Raw genomic sequence first — 18,107 nt, forward strand, 5'->3', positions numbered from 1 at the left:
TGTGGACCATGGTGCATGTAAGCTACTGAAATACTAATTCAACTTTTGTGGGATTTGGAATGTTTCAATTAAAGAAGACTACAAACACATAGCACCCCCTGCTGGAAAAACATAATTTACTAGCATATGCAAAATGAGAGTAATTTTTTTCTCACAAGGGTATCTTCACTAGAGACTAAATATACGTGTTTTTCATTTATCTGGAACTGTGTGAAGTCCCAAGAGTGCAAAAGAAAACACTTATCCTCCTGTGGCACCGGCAGAAACTCTGGATATTGGTTCAAGTGCAGTGGGTTTCAGAGGTTGAGTCATCTCATGCTTCTAGAATCCAGGATACAACGCACTATGAGAAAAAGGATAAACATGATCCAACTGAAGCATTCTCAAAACATCTTACGAAATGACAGCATAAAAGGACAGTTTTGGTGAAAATGGATTTCTAAAGAGAGGCCAACTCATTTGTTTCTGCAGCAACAGGAGACTGGACCAACTGTGGTCTTCCATTGGTCCATCACTACTATAGGAGAGAAAGCAGAACGGAAATTGTTTTCTATTAGTGATATAGCAGATGTATTTTGATTAATGACTTACCCTTGGTCTGGGATTCATTCATCAGAAATAATCAGCTTTGGCTCATATATAACTGTGAAACGACAAGAAAAAATCACTAAGCAAATTGTGTTATAAACATGGACATGCAAATGAAGGGTTGCTATTTTCTTTTTTAGAGCATTTTGTACACCAGCACTTATAAAAAGTCAAATGAAAAAAAGAAAAAAAAGAAAAACGAAGCCCGAGACAAAGAGAGCAATTTCCAAACATCTTTTATTAAAGGATAGGAAAACCAATTATCACCACAGGGTGAATGTTTAAACAGTTCCACATGAACTTTTCTCTTTTTAATCACCAGCTCTAACACACATTATCAATTATTATATATCTATGTGTACAATTTTGCATATGGTAATTAAATTGGAATGATACAAAACCCTTGTGAAAAACAAAAGATGGCTGACATGTAGCTCCTTAAAGGGATGGTTCACCCAAAAATCCCATGATTTACTCACCCTCAAGCCATCCTAGGTGTATAAGACGTTCTTCTTTTAGACTAATAAAATCTGAGTTATATTAAAAATGTCCTGGCTCTTCCAAGCTTTATAACACAGTGAATGTTTTTTGAAGTCCATAAAAGTGCATCTGTCTGTCATAAAAGTGCTCCACACGACTCTGGGCGGTTAATAAAAGCCTTTTAAAGCGAAGCGTTTGTGTAGGAACATGGATTGAGAAAAATATCCATATATAAAAATATGGATATTTTTATTACACAAATGCGGCACTTTGCTTCAGAAGGCCCCCCGAAGCCGTGTGGAACAGTTATGATGTATAGATTCACTTTTATGGACTTCAAAAATGACCCATCAAGTCAATGCCATAATAAAGCTTAGAAGACCCAGGGCATTTTTAATACAAGTCCGATTTTATTTGTCTGAAAGAAGAATGTCATATGCATTTAGGATGACTTTAGGGTGAGTAAATCATGGGGTAATTTTCATTTTTAGGTGAACTAAACCTTTGAAACCAGTTATAACCCAAATACCCAAAAGTCTGATTGTCAGCTTGAATTAAGTTTTATCATATTATTTGTCTCATATGTATCTTGAAACAGTTTACAACCAAAATGGAAAAACGGATGTCGGCTATTAAACAAATTTGTTTCTCGTTACAAAGCTCTTATAAAATATTAACTAGCAATTTTTAACAGAGGTGATTCCTGTCCATTCAATGCAATTATTCAATGGAACTGCTTAACAAATAAAGTGCTATTTTCACAGAAACAAGATACAAGCTTTTGGAAAGCTTTATATTCTTTCTTGTTCAGTAAGACTGCAGGAAATATAATAATTGTTGAATTAGAGTAACAATCTGGAAGTCAGAGGTTTCTAATCAGCAGAGCTCTGAGGAAAGCAGAAACTATACACAATTAGTTCAGATCAAAAAGGACAAATAACCTTGTAAAGAGCAGTCTATCTGTTAGTTAGACTGTATGCTCCATTAGTTAGGTTTAAACAAAAGAATATGAGGCGGAGCTCAACTTTGGTCTCAGATCATCACACCATGTCCTTCAAATCAACCTGAGCCATATATGCATCCAGCTCAGCATCCAGATGGCTCTTGGACATGGACATGTACTCATCCAGTTGTTCATCCAACTGTTCCCGAGAAGGAACCTGACGGCTGTTGAACTTAGCCCGGCTGCACCCTGAATACGCCCCACTGACAGATGTAAAACGACCACCTGTACACACAGGATTAGAGTTAATATCAGAGGGAAGGTTTATGAATGAAAACATTTGCATGTATTGGATCTAACTGCACCACTTCAGTGAGGGGAAGAAGAATACACATGATATTCATACAAAAAATAAATGTCTTTTTGAGAGAAACATTTGCCATCTGGTTTAGTACTTCAAGAAGCAAAAATTATTAATCAAATGAATATATCTGCAATAGTTGAAAAGAAATGGTTAAGAGCCCATTTGTCCTAAGTGTTTCTATTACCAGGTAAATTGCTGTAATATTTTATGTTTATCTTTTGCTTGTTGCTCCCTGAATACACTGAACGTGTAAACAGCCAAAAAAGCAGATGGAATTACAAGTATATATTCAATCGAATATGCAGGCAATACTAATGAACAGTGAATGTTGTCTGCTTTTAACTGCAGGAAATTGCTTCTGACATCATTATGGAAATCTGAAGAGTTTGCTAAACCAGTGTATGGAGGAATCAAATTATCCTTGACCTTTTGAGGTTGTTTTAAATCACTGTACTAATAAAACACTGCACTAAAAAAAACCTTTCAGAACTCTGCCCATAAAGTCATAAACCCAAAATATTAACTTATGACAACCCAGATTTACACATCAACAACACCTGATCAGAAACTTGGCATAACCAGTTACAGAGAGGCAACTGAATGTTCCTGAATGTGGCACCTGCCGCTCTGCATTTTCTTCTGAAGAATCCAAACATTTAGAAAGAGTTCATTTCTAATAAATTCCCTAATCATTTCAGTCTGACATTAACAATTCCAGCGCAAAATGGAGTAATTGCATTTTCAGGTTGTCATTTTCCTGTGGCAGGTTGCATAATTTCGGAGCCAAGTATTGAGATGAATGGGAATGCTCATATATACAGGTATTATTATCCACCTTATTTGTAATGCAAGCGTAGATGTATCTATGTGTAACTTCTATTTGTTATCATTTTATTATGTATTTTCATAATTATAAATCACACTAGCTTGTAGTAAAAAGAATTTTACAATTTACTGCACTGTGTTGTTTTTCTAGTTATTTACCTATAGTAGCTAATGAATCAGAAGTCTCACACATCCACAAAAAATAGCTTACTTTTGCATTGCAAAATAAACAATAATAATAAAGCAATAAAATATACCCGATTCCAACGCTCATGTCACATCCTGTATACTATACTGAGATACCTTCATCTGATTAATAACTGAAGGCAGCACAGGTGTATCTCTTGCTGCCTATGATATCCCACCATACTGTGTGTTTGATTCCATGACACTTGAGCACTTGACAGTTTGAGAGTATATGCAACTTTTCCCAATTTAGATTTTGAACTTCTAGCCTCAGAAGCCTGTCCATTTTTCACGATGTACCTTTGTTTGCAAGTCACTTCCTGACAGAGAAGCGAGGCAACAAGTCAACTGGCTAAGCTTTCGGACACAGCCCTTGTTCTCACCTGTCCTTCTAATGGCTCCTACTACCCCTCTGGTTCTCATTGCTCCAGTCAAATGAATTATGCCTCCATGCTGCTGCTGCTGCTGAACACGTACCCTCTGAACACCAAGAGTGTTGACAACACCATGCTGTCTACTCATGCCTGTACACAGAAACACACATGCATGTACACGATGATATAAAGTCATGCTGGTGTCTCTTTTACTTAGTCACTTACTTCTCCTTGTGTAAAATCCTTTGACCAGCCCTCTTCTGCATCCTCCTCCTCTAGTTACCCCTCGCAATCCCACCATGCACCCTCTCCCCAAGGGATGGCCAAGCCTGGCCTTTGCACTCACCTTGCACAGTTGATTATTTATGTTCTGCAGAGAGGAAGAGCCACAGAAACTATTTAGTCTTTCGTCAGAGATCACCAGCGCTGATAGTTTTGTCAAACAGAATGTGTCTGACAGATACATTATGCAGGGCAGCCAGCACAGAAGGTCTGTTGGCCATCTCGAGAGCCAGCCGCTGGTTCTCAAGCGAGGCTGCAGTCTGCTGTTTCACTGCGGCGGTGATGTCCATCACATCATCTGTCTGCTGATGCTTCAGTAAACTGGTGAAACTACAGGGAGGAGAATAACAATACAGAGGATTAAAACACGCAACAGTGACACTCAGCTGCACTGTAAACAAATATATTTTCTTGACAACATTTTGACAACAGAATCGTGATCGCGAAACTAAACCGCACCGGTCATGCAGAGAGACGGTGCAAGTGCTGTTCAAAATTATCTTTTGGGGTTCCAGAGGATTCATTTTCACATCCAGCTTTCGGTGTAAACTTCAGACTTTCAGTCAAAACATACGCTAAAAAAAGTAGAATGAGAAGTCATAGTGTTGACATCTTTATCCCACATAGGCCTAATTCTACATCCCAAAATGGTCTGTGCTAGTTTAGCAAAACTCATTTGCATGAAACAAAACTTAGCAAACATTTGAACAGAAATGTAGCATGTTTTAATAAGCTACATATAAAAAAAATGTAACATCGCTTTTTTTCTTTCCCACCATTGAAGTTAGCATCGAAGCACGCGCACTGCAGCACTCAATGTTATTAGTTTTAGTCGGTTATTAAACTTTTCTGCCAGGTGTGCGGAGTTTGGGTACAGTGATTCACACGCTCGCTGTTACGGTCCGGCTGATTCTGAATATTCTACCGCCCTCCACCGGACATAAAATAACACAGCTGCACATGACGCCACAATCTGTGTCAGAAAATAATGTTTTATTGAGATCTCATAATATTCACTTAGTATACTTTGTATAAAGTTAACCGTTTTCTATTTTTCTATCCAGTATTAAAGTAATATTATAAACATTTATTTATAATTTTTATTCGCATTTATTTGTATTTTACAATAAATAATGAATGTTGATATTCCAAGCGATATTAGCTTATTTCTCCTTTGCTTGGTTGAAAACGATTAAAAACTATATTTAACTATGGATCAATTATTTTCGTGGTAAGAATGAAAAACGAAACGTGCCCAATATCAAATTTAACAATATTGCATAGACATTTTTAATAATATTATGTAATTATATCTTAGAACTTGACACATTATACAATCCTGAGAATCATTTTTTACTCTGGTTCCTTCAAAGTTCACACATGGCCTGCTAATCAATACCACCAGCAATCCATAAGAAGTTTTTATTTTATTATTATTTTTATTATTATTATTATTATTAACAGAATTAAGTATATTTATTTTACTTATTTCACCTTGTGTTGCGTTGAATGATTAGATTCGCCTACTCGTAAATATTTTCTTGTGGCCAATGGTGTCGATCTGTTTCAGTTTCAGATTTCAGTTTTATTGTGCTTTATTTGTTTGACAAATAGCTCTGCAGTGTTTGACTGTCAGGGGAGTTACCTCTCTCTCTCTCTCTCTCTCTCTCTCTCTCTCTCTCTCTCTCTCTCTCTCTCTCTCTCTCTCTCTCTCTCTCTCTCTCTCTCTCTCTCTATGCGCGTGAGCGAGTAAGACGGGCGCAGACGTACACAGAAGAGTAAGCACATGTGACAGATAACATGTAAGTAGTCTTTATATTAACTTGCACGCTTTTGCTGTTTGTGTATTGTGTATCTGGCTGAGTGGGCAGAAAGAATGAAACCGAATAAACTAGTGTATGATTCAGGAAGTAACTGTTCGGCGTTTCCTCACTGAAGTTCAGGATGATAGACATATATGGACACATATTTAAAATAATTTGTAAAATCCTATTATGCTTCCTAAAAAAATGAACATCTCCACATCACCTGCGTAGCAATGCTCAGTTGTGAGAAAAGTGGTTATTTTTGTATTTGCATGATTTTGCACTATTGATGTGGAACGAACGTTAGTGACACCAGAAGTATTTAGACATTTTAACCACACTTGAAGTTTCGACAAGTTTCAATTTTATTGCATTGGATCAGTGGTTCTATCTTCACAGAATAATTTTGGTCGCTAAGTGGTGACCCAACAAAATAGTTTATTGTACAATAGTCTTGAATATAAAACATTTAAATTATTTATACACTTATACATTTATATTATTTATTATATTTTTATACACAAATACAGTACATTATGACAAAATACAGTACAGTTTGAATGGACATAGGCATAGAGGTCTAAAACAAAAGGTTTGCTGTTTCATTTTAAAAGTTCATAAGCCTATATGTATTCTGGGTATCAACTTATTTACAATTATACTAAATAGATACATGGGCATACAATTCAAATAATTGCATTATTTGTATTTTGCGTAGTTTTATGTTTTAATACCCAATGCAATGACATTAATACATTTTTAAGGGTTGGTAAAGTGTCCAGGCCACATACATACAATTTCTTTTTCTCTTCTAAAATAGTGGGAGCAGAATGTCTGTGAATGCCCCCAGCAGCAGTGATGCGTGTTTAAGCATCGTTCACAGCCTGATGTGTCACCGCCAGGGAGGAGAGAACGAGAGCTTTGCCAAACGTGCCATTGAAAGCCTGGTAAAGAAACTCAAGGAGAAAAGAGATGAGCTTGACTCTCTCATCACCGCCATCACTACAAATGGAGTCCATCCAAGCAAATGCGTCACCATACAGAGAACACTGGATGGACGTTTGCAGGTCAGAGCATTACCAGCCAACATACTTGTTTTTTAATGCAATAATCACGTGTGAAAAATTATTTTTGCATGACAATTGCATGATCTGATGACACTACAACTGGTCAGTGACTTCTAATGAAGCTTGGTTGGCCAAGGAAGCAAGTTAAGCTAGTTCAGAATTGTGGTGGGAAACAAGCATACCAGGCTAGATACTAGCATCCAAAACACAACATATATAAGCCAGTTTATGGTAATTTAAATAAAACTGAAATAAAATTACATAGAGCCTAAATATTACAAGTTTTTTTTTATTAGGGGGTTATAGAAAACTTGTAAATGTTGCATTGCCAACTAACAGAAATTGAACTGAAGTTACTAAAATGACTAAAACTGAAATAAAAATTAATTTAATGTTAATTTTTATTTTATTTTTTGTAAATTTAAAACGAAACCTAAAGAAAACTATCATGCTAAGCAATGTTGGTCTTTTCAGCTGGGTAATATATTGTATGCCAGGTTGTTGATATCAACTTACACATAAATATTCTGTTACTATGGAAAAGCCCAATCATTTTAGTGTTAAATATTTTTCTGAATACGACTGACACAGTGTAAACAGGGTATGTGGCCAGTTCTCCACTTCAAATAAATTCTGAACATAAACAATATGGAATAAAGCTCCTGCATGTCAGCGTTAATTACATGTCAAAATACAGGGAAAGACACACCATATTTTCCCTAGAGGTTCCATGCCTCTTCCAGAAGTACAGAAGTGACTGCACTCGTGTCATCTACGTTATGATGAATTTTTAAGTACATAATTAACTGAAATAGATTCACTTAAAGAGCCAGTTAATTGAGAAAAGCATGCATAAACACTTGAACTTACAATTAAACAGGCACATTATATCATAATGGCTCTTAATACAGTATGACATTTTGTAATGTGATCACTTTTCATGTTTAAGACCAAAAGTCTGGCAGACTTTAACCTCTGCGGCATTTATAACCATCAGAGGAGGAGGATCGAGGTATGAGTGATGTTAACATGGAAGAAATCTTTTCTCCCAAAATAGTCAGCTCATGATTTTAGAGAGAGGAGAGGCCTGTGGAGAATGAGACAGAAAGTTTTCCCTTCCCCCAGCTGTAGACGGGGAGAGAGGCGGGTGGAGGGCGAGGAAGGGTTGTTTTGTCTGAAACACAGGAAAGGGGCGTGGCCAAGCTTAAGCCTGTCTGTCTCGCAGTCTGTGTATGTGGGAGAGACGACTGTGTCAGTATTTGAAGCATGAGTGCAATGTATTCAAGTAGGACATTTATGCAACAATTTCTGAATGTATGCGTGCATCCGTATGCATGTGTGCTGAACTCTGTTTCATGTCACGCACAGCTATTAGGGTTTGTTAGCAGAGAAATGTGATGTTTATGAAAATGAGAGGGTTCTGAGAGTTTAATATGGTGCTCTGTCTGTGTGTGAGTTTGTAAAACGTAATGGGGTTGGCAGTGAACCAGCTCTGTCTCCGTCTGTGCGCCGACTGTCTCCGCTTTGACTCGCTCAGGAAGGTCAGTCTCCTGGGTAGAGAATTGTAAGTCATTCCAATAGCAAATGAGGTCACAGTGTGTTGCCACTCACACATGATTTAGAGAAGATGGTCTGACGGGTCAAAAGTTTCTCTGTACTTCTTATCTTCTCTGTTCCTTCTCTTTCTCTGACTTCTAACATCTTTCTGTGCGATGTCATGCTCTTGAAACTTTTAAAGTGACCTTGACTGAACCGTGAGCTGTCAGTGACTAGATTATATTCTGCATTTTGCATGGTAGACCATCTCTGTTTTCAGCCCATCCATCCATCCATCCATCCATCCATCCATCCATTACTCATGTCCAATTCATTTTTAGTGTAATGATTGGATGTGTTGTGAAATTTTAACAAAGGGTCTTAATCTTTAATATCTTCATGAAATGGAAATTGTGATAGTCTTTTCTTCCCTGTTGTGACGTACTGTATATCCGAGTGAAACTGCTTCTTTAACAAGAAAAAACATAGGGTGGGACTTCAATCACTATATTTTTGAAAGAAAATTAATACTTTAAAAATTAATAAAATTAAAAATAATTAATAGCAAAATAAATACACTGCTTTTTGAAAGTTAGGGGTCATTTAGTTTTTACTGTATTTCTATCAAATAAATGCAGCCTAGGCAAACATAAGATACTTCTTTCAAAAACATAAAAAAAATCTTCCCAACCCTAAACTTGTGAACGGTAGTGAATATGAAGCAAACGTTACCCAAATTCAAAACCTGACATTCTGAAAATGAATCATGAATCACTATTTTGGAGCCCTAATATTCACGTAAAGTTTAAAGGTCTGTTAAACAAAGATGAGAGACCATGATTGTCACATTTTCCAGTTGTGTTTTACATCACATTACAGCAACAGTCTTCTATTTCGTTTGGCAAAAAAGTGTAACAAACTCATCTATGTCTAAGCCATTAGTTATGTCTTTCTCATGAGCCAAAATCATCAAATTCATTTTTCTCTGAAAACTGAATAGTTCTTTGGAACGGTGTTAAGACTCGGGACAGGGTGGAGAATGAATATGATACTGAGGATACTCCGATTACCAGTGCATGCAGTCCAGGGAGTGTTTCAGTTAGCGCATTATAAATTACACTAAATAGAAGAAAAGTAAAATGATCAACAAAAAGGCAGAACAGAATCTTTCTCTTTGTTAAAGGTACACTATGTAGGATTTTTGCAGTAAAATATCCAAAAACCACTAGGCCAGTGTTATATATTTTGTTCAGTTGATTTCTTACAATATCCCAACTATTTATAAATTGTGAGAAGATTGCTATTTTAACCAAGGAGCTGGGACGTCTGACTCCACCTGTCAATTGCATCATATCTGCATTACCATTAGTTTCCGGGTTTTATTTGGCAGAAAAGCTTTACTTTTAGCAGTGTGCAACAAGTGTCACAGCAGCCATTGAGCGAACGCACAGAGTAACGTCAGAACATCATTTGAAAAACACTCAAATGTATCTAATAGAATAAACAGAGCTAGGTTACCTCATACTCATGACCATAAAAGTGGAAATGGCACCTGCGACTGTGTCCTGTCATAAAAAAAAGTCCTGTTGCTTGTGAGACGTGTGTTGTGCAACAATCACACCCGCGGCCTTGCTCAGTTCCACAACACTCGGTTCTGCTCTTCTTCATACTACAATAACGTTAATAATCACATCCATGACCTTGATTTCTGCCTGAGTCCTAGCCCGATTCTTTTCCACTGGCTGTGAGGTGAAGACTACATGTCCCAAGATTCTGTACTCAAATTTGGCATCATCAAACTACCTTTGTTTTGAATACCCTTTAGTAGACATAAAAATTACATAGTGGAGCTTTAAATGTTCGTAACGCATTTCTAATATACATCTTAATATTAACCAATAAATGATTTGAGAAAAATTCATAATTCTTTAAAATATGTTGTTGTTATTAATATCACAATTTAAGTTAAAAAAAGGTCATAGTCGTGAGAGTGATTTAAACTCTACTGTAATGCTGTACTGTTGACATCAAGTGTTTTCATTGCTCCTCAGGTGGCTGGGCGGAAGGGTTTCCCTCATGTCATATACGCTCGTCTGTGGCGATGGCCGGACCTCCACAAGAATGAACTCAAGCATGTTAAGTTCTGTCAGTATGCGTTCGATCTGAAGTACGATAACGTGTGTGTGAACCCCTACCACTATGAGCGTGTGGTGTCCCCTGGGATTGGTGCGTATGTTTGTTACTAAATGTTTTTCATCTCTGTTACAATTTTAGTTGGAAATCTTTTGATATAGAATATGCAGTATTCTTGAAAGTGATTCCCTGTTGATATTTTGGTGATTTTATTATACATATATCGCACTGTAATGTTATTTTTTTCTTTCTTCTGATCTTGCAGTGGGATTCAGTTTGCCAAACACAGGTGAGCGGAGATCTGAATAAATAGTGGCGGCTATTAGCACTTGTATTTTTTTGTCTCATGTGAAAGAAAGAATGTCTCAAACATTCATTTGGGCTAATCGCTGACGGCCCGATCGCTATGCTGCTGGCAGCCAACCTTTAATCAGACAGAGACAGCCATAAAATGTGTCAGATCGAGACATGCAAGGACTCGCCTTGCAGTAAGAGAGACTAACGGACAGGAGTTTGGAGAGGAGCTCAAAGAAGTTTTGACACTTAATCTCAACCCTCAGGCAGGCTGATAAAAGAAGAGCACATACATGACTGCATCCAGATGGAGGGTCCATCGAGTATTGCCTTACAGCAAGACCATCATCCTCCAGATCACTACAGCCCACAGCCACTTAGACTGATGTCCCCAGAGCTGCCCCAGCGGACAACTTCCTCGGTCACTCTCTACCCCAGCCTGCCCCTCTCTCCACCCTGTAAGTATAGCAAAGCTTGATCAAGGCTAGGGGTTTTACTGCAAACCAGTGTTGGCAGAATAATCAAATAAATATATATAATAAATAAATACATTTATTAAATATGTTTTGTTGTAATACAACAGGATGAATCAAACCAAAAAACATATTGCATTATGATATATTTAAAAAGGCCCACTGAAGTGTGTTGAGATTTAAAAAAATGCTGTAGATGTATTGTTTATTCTTAGTTTATGTTAACTAATGACATTTTGTAAATTATCATGTATTCACATACTATGAATAATATTTTAAACACTGGCATAAAATAATTTTCTTGTTTTTTGCGACACATTTGGTGGTTGCACCTTACTTGTAGCTACTACCAAACAAGTGAAATCATGGCCTCTTTGTCGTATTAACACATCTGTAAAATGTGATATTGATGCATCATTGATCTCATTCTTTCTCTGTCTAACTCTTTCAAAAGCGAGTACTTCTAGGTTGTCCATGCAGGTAGAAAGACCTGAAGGAATTCTGCAGATCGCTTCCCCAGCTGGACGGGTATTGACTTCCAGCTCTCCACCTTCCACCCCAACACACAGTCACGCACCCACACACAGCCAGCCCTCGCCCCAGCAGCCCTCTGTCAGTCAGAGCGAATACAGCAACTCCAAGCACACACAAACACAGGGCTCTTACCACAGTAAGTGCATGCAGAAATCATGTTGAATTTTATCATTGAGACTTTATAAGTTGTATGTATTTGTATATGTTTAATTTGTATAATATTATCAGTTAAAGACTCATATATGAAATCAGTATCAAATCTGTTCATTATGTCTCAGCAACAACCTGGACAGGGACCAGCACAGCCTCTTATACTCCTACGGGACCACAGCAGAACGGACGGAATCATCAGCAAGCCCCTCCCCCTCATACCAGCCACTTCTGTAAGTAAATACTGATCATGTCAACAGTTTTTTGTAAAATAAAAGAATGATAACTGTAATATATATATATATATATATATATATATATATATATATATATATATATATATATATATATATATATATATATATATACATACACTCACCTAAAGGATTATTAGGAACACCATACTAATACTGTGTTTGACCTTCTTTCGCCTTCAGAACTGCCTTAATTCTATGTGGCATTGATTCAACAAGGTGCTGAAAGTATTCTTTAGAAATGTTGACCCTTATTGATGGGATAGCATCTTGCACTTTATGGAGATTTGTGGGATGCACATCCAAGGCACGAAGCTCCCGTTCCACCACATCGCAAAAATGCTATTGGGTTGAGATCTAGAAAAAGAAAAAACAATTTGAAATTATTTGATCTTTGTGACATGGTGCATTATCCTGCTGGAGGTAGCCATCTGAGGATGGGTACACGGTGGTCATAAAGGGACATAAAGTGGCATTTAAACAATGCCCAATTGGCACTAAGGGGCCTAAAGTGTGCCATGAAAACCCCCACACCATTACACCACCACCACCAGCCTGCACAAAGGTAACATACATGATGGATCCCATGTTCTCATTCTGTTTACGCCAAATTCTGTCTCTACCATCTGAATGTCTCAACAGAAATCAGACCTGGCAACATTTTTTCAGTCTTCAACTGTCCAATTTTGGTGAGCTTGTGCAAATTGTAGCCTCTTTTTCCTATTTGTAGTGGAGATGAGTGGTACCCGGTGGGGTCTTCTGCTGATGTAGCCCATCCGCCTCAAGGTTGTGCGTGTTGTGGCTTCACAAATGCTTTGCTGCATACCTCAGTTGTAATGAGTGGTTATTTCAGTCAAAGTTGCTCTTCTATCCGCTTGAATCAGTCGGCCTAATCTCCTCTGACATCTAGCATCAACAAGGCATTTTCGCCCACAGGACTGCGGCATACTGGATGTTTTTCCCTTTTCACACCATTCTTTGTAAACCCCAGAAATGGTTGTGCGTGAAAATTCCAGTAACTGAGCAGATTGTGAAATACTCAGACTGGCCCGTCTGTGCATTAACAACCATGCCACGCTCAAAATTGCTTAAATCACTTTGTTTCCCATTCTGACATTCAGTTTGGAGTTCAGGAGATTGTCTTAACCAGGACCAAACCCCTAAATGCATTGAACCAACTGGCATGTGATTGGGTGATTAGATAATTGCATTAATGAGAAATTAAACAGGTGTCCCTAATAATCCTTTAGGTGAGTGTACTGCTCACTATCTCCATTGTGTTTTTAATTGTTTCCTTTAAAAAAAAATACTGTTATTAGGGTCTCAGCATCACACACCAGCCTCGTACCCTCAACCAGTCTCCAACCATCCAGGTACTATCCCCCAACACACACACACACACACACACACACACACACACACACACACACATGCATACATCTACATGAACAACACCCGGTGTTGAGCCTGTGTGTTTTTGTGTGTACACTACAGGCCCAGAGTTCTGGTGTTCAATCTCTTATTTCGAGATGGATGTGCAGGTTGGGGAGATGTTTAAGGTTCTAGCAAACTGTCCTGTGGTGACGGTGGATGGATATGTGGACCCTTCGGGTGGGGATCGCTTTTGCCTGGGTCAGCTTAGCAATGTTCACCGAACTGATGCCAGTGAGAGGGCACGGTTAGTGATCATTCAACATAATAGATATGCACATTTATTCATATGCAGTCGACAAGGTTACAAACTTGAAAACCTGACATCCACCCAACAGGCTTCACATTGGTAAAGGTGTTCAGCTGGAGTGCCGTGGGGAGGGGGATGTGTGGATGCGTTGCCTTAGTGATCATGCTGTCTTCGTCCAAAGTTACTACCTGGACAGGGAGGCGGGGAGAGCGCCAGGGGATGCTGTTCACAAGATCTACCCAGAAGCCCTCATTAAGGTACTCCTCTAATGACATCACACCTTTGCACTGCTTTATTTGTTGCAATTAAATCGAAGACATCAAAACCAGAAGGGGAACAGGCTTGTGTCAGAGCACTATAGACAAATACTATACATGATTTGTATACAATATAATTAAGAATAATGTGTGAACAAAGGACTAAAATATTTGGATCAGTTGTCATGTGCTGGTAAACTCATTCCATTTTATTCCTCCAGGTGTTTGATCTTCGTCAGTGTCACAGGCAGATGCAGCAGCAAGCGGCAACTGCACAGGCAGCTGCGGCTGCACAGGCTGCAGCGGTAGCTGGGAACATCCCTGGGCCTGGCAGTGTTGGAGGAATTGCTCCGGCCATCAGTGAGTCATTGGTCCCACAAATATTGTTTTATTCTTTTAGTCTCTGTTACAATTCTAAATGCCAGTCTTTGCTGAATCCATTTTCATCAGCTGTGTGTTGAATCTACAGCCCCACTGCAAAAGAACTAATATTTTACCCAAGTTTTCGGCCTGAACGTAATGAGACGAAAAGCATGTGTACAGCAAAATAATGCAAAGAAAACACAGCTTTCTATTGAGTTATCATCACAAGCACCAAGCAGATAGAACTATCATTCGCTACCATAGTAGGGAAAAATACTATGGTAGTGAATGGTTGTTCTATCTGCTTTGTTACAAACATTCTTCAAAATATCTTCTTTTGTGTTCAACAGAAGAAAAAAACTGAGTCAAAAACTAAGTCAGCCATACAGGTTTGGAACAACACGAGGGCGAGTAAATGATGAAATAATTGATTCATTTTTTGGTGAACTATCCCTTTTAAAGTATGCCTAGTTTGAACAAATGATTCTTATAAAATGGTTCTTTTTAGAGAATCATTATGACCAGTGTTGTCCGATTCACAAACAATTGATCCTCTTGAGCTAGTCCTATTAATACATCTTTCAAAAAGACTCAGTGGAAGCAATAGAAATGCTTAGATTGGACCCTGGTGTTAATTCTTCAAATTATTATTTTTGTAATCTACCAAGTAATGTTCCCAAATGAATCAGAATCAAATCAGGTAATGTGTCCAGCCCTAGTCTTGAAATTATACCTTTCAAAAAGTAGCTTAATTCCGGTAATACAGATTCTCCCTTATACATTTTCACAGGTTTGTCGGCTGCAGCTGGAATAGGTGTTGATGACCTGCGTCGTTTGTGTATCCTGCGTCTGAGTTTTGTAAAGGGTTGGGGACCTGACTACCCTCGACAGACCATCAAACAGACACCGTGCTGGGTGGAGGTTCATCTACACCGTGCCCTACAGCTGCTGGACGAGGTCCTGCACACTATGCCCCTCGCTGACCCCGGACCTGCCAACTGACCCACAGACTGCAACTGTCACATGTCCTGTTACAAAACAGGGAAGACAACATACAGAGGAACAGAGAGACACATATACCTACAAACACACAAACATACAAACAGTGACTCATAGAACCACATACACACATAAGCCATAATGCCTACATACACACGCACACAGTCTTTCCACAGCCTTGGCCAGCAAAGTGCCTCTGAACTGACCAGTGTTTAGTCCACTCTTGGGTGCTGTTGACTCAGTTGTCATGGTAACACAGACCAAAGGCCCCACTGATGAGTTCACACTAATGGAGTTCCAAAAGAGGTGGAAGTACTGTAGATGAGGTAGAGTGAGAGAAAGATCCATATAGCTGAACATATGACGGTTAATATACTTTTAGGGTTAGAATTAAAATTCTGTCATCATTTACTCACCCTCATGTCGTTCCAAGCACGTAAGACTTTTGTTAATTTTAATTTTCAAAACATAAATGAAGATATTTGAGAGATTTCTGTACCTCCCTTGACAGCTACGCATCTACCAATTTGACGCTTTAAAAAGTTCATGAAGAGATTGTAAAACTAATCCATATGAATTGAGTGGTTTAATCCAAATTTCCTAAAGAGACACGGTTGCTTTATATGATGAACACATTGAGTTTAAGCTTTCATTCACATATAAACATTCATCAATGCACACATCAGTTGTGATAAACAGAAGCTCTTCCGAAAATTTGGACTAAACCACTTGATTCATATGGATTAGTTTTACAATCTCTTTATGAACTTTTTTAAGCGGGTGAATGCGTGTTATAGTGGTAGTTGCGCGGACTGTTAGCCTTATGTCTTTTGAAAGCCATTAGTTATAAAAATTTCAAAATTTCATTGGTTTAATTTGAAAAAAAAAAAAATGCAACGCTGGGCATTTAGGGTTGCAAAAAATATTCAGATCACTAAGTAAATGTTTTGAATTTAAAACACAATTCATAACGCAAATGTATTTCAAAAAATAATATATACAACCAGTAAGGTTACAGACATAAAAAATTAAGAAATGTCAATATTTAATCATTTTAATATTTTAAATATTATTTTTTTAAATATGTATTAATTTCAATACCACTTGTAAAAACTAATAAAAACTGTTGTATAGAATATACTAATGATTTGTACCATTCATTAGCCTCGATTGTGTCAAATGTATCATTTTCTGAATATCTATTCTACTGTTATGTCACTTGGTAGTTTTATGCACATTTAGTGAAAATTAGATACAAACATTGCAATTCTGCTACACTGGGTCTCTAAGGGTTAATACTCTGACTCAAACTGATTTATCACAGCTCTTAAAGTAGCAGCTGATCTGAATGCTGAGTGCAGACAGGACGTCCATGAACAAATGCATTCAAAACCAGCTAATAGAAAGGATAGAAAATGTGCTGTATCTCTCTATCTCTATCTACAAAACAGTTTATTTATTCTAAATGATATTAAGTGATTTCATAGAATCTGCATGTTTAATGACAATCCGTTTGTAATGAATACCATGATAGTTTATAATTCAGTGATACAGAGATAAAAGTTTTGTTAACAGTGGGATTATTTGCTAGGCTATACATAAGTGATGCCATACCAATGTGCCATAACAGTTTGACACTTCTATACAAGTTCAAGCCTTTAAAAGCCATGACACTGAGACAAGAATGAGGACACCTAGTGGTTATTTCAAATATTAGATTCCCTCATTCACAGCCCTGCAGACTTAAGTGACATTACTCTTGTTTAAGCATTTATATTACGAATTGTATTTAATTAAAAGATTATGCTGTGCTATATTGTGAACATATTAATGGCAAAAGGGGGTTGTTAGGCTAAACACCACCAAGATATGCGTTCTCACTTGCTTATTGGAGGATAATGTATAAGGGGTCTGCCACTGAGGTGGGCCTCCAAAAATGTGTTCTGGGACCATGATCCAACCCTATTTCAGCCTTGACTATTCAGAAAACCACACACTCAAGTGCCTTATTGCTTCAATAAAACATAATAATAATAATAATAATATATATATATATATATATATATATATATATATATATATATATATATATATATATATATATATATATATATATATATATATATATATAAGGTAAAGTAAACTTACATATATGACACCTGGCCTGGCATAATGTATTAACAATCGCAACTTTTTTGGTACACTGTAAAACAAAATGTTGGTTTTTGTTGGTTTAACTTAAAAAAGTAAGTAACCTGGTTGCCTTAAAATGTTGAGTTTATTGAAATTAAAAATCTGAGTTGATACAATGAAGGACATTATTTTAATAAATAGAAACTCAAAATATTATTGTATCTGAACAACATTAAAATTTTGATAAATCATGAAAATAGCACTATTCGGCATGTTTCACTGCGTCATCAGAAATAAAACACACAATTACCCAATATGCTTACAAAATCTTTTAATAATATTTTAATAAAGGTTGTCGAATCTCAAAAACATTTCATTGTATTAAC

The 18,107-nt window shown here is 37.4% G+C and overlaps 2 protein-coding genes across 2 annotated transcripts; one reads left to right on the top strand and one right to left on the bottom strand.

Moving 5' to 3' along the window:
* Positions 1-1,144: 1,144 nt before the first annotated feature.
* Positions 1,145-4,958, bottom strand: chtopb (chromatin target of PRMT1b). Its single transcript, XM_067449631.1, has 6 exons — positions 4,819-4,958; positions 4,502-4,617; positions 4,225-4,372; positions 3,986-4,130; positions 3,770-3,910; positions 1,145-2,296 (listed from the first exon to the last, which is right to left on the bottom strand). Exons 2-6 carry the CDS (start codon positions 4,564-4,566, stop codon positions 2,109-2,111), a joined length of 687 nt encoding a protein of 228 aa, XP_067305732.1. The 5' UTR covers positions 4,567-4,617; positions 4,819-4,958; the 3' UTR covers positions 1,145-2,108.
* An 820-nt stretch (positions 4,959-5,778) lies between these two features.
* smad10b (SMAD family member 10b) lies at positions 5,779-17,333 on the top strand. Its single transcript, XM_067448546.1, has 12 exons — positions 5,779-5,844; positions 6,668-6,914; positions 10,502-10,676; positions 10,849-10,872; positions 11,144-11,335; positions 11,805-12,020; positions 12,163-12,267; positions 13,608-13,661; positions 13,783-13,966; positions 14,058-14,226; positions 14,448-14,586; positions 15,380-17,333. Exons 2-12 carry the CDS (start codon positions 6,678-6,680, stop codon positions 15,589-15,591), a joined length of 1,707 nt encoding a protein of 568 aa, XP_067304647.1. The 5' UTR covers positions 5,779-5,844; positions 6,668-6,677; the 3' UTR covers positions 15,592-17,333.
* The last annotated feature ends 774 nt before the right edge of the window (positions 17,334-18,107 follow it).

The sequence above is a fragment of the Pseudorasbora parva genome, chromosome 7 (assembly GCF_024679245.1).
Source record: "Pseudorasbora parva isolate DD20220531a chromosome 7, ASM2467924v1, whole genome shotgun sequence".
Classification (NCBI taxonomy): domain Eukaryota; kingdom Metazoa; phylum Chordata; class Actinopteri; order Cypriniformes; family Gobionidae; genus Pseudorasbora; species Pseudorasbora parva.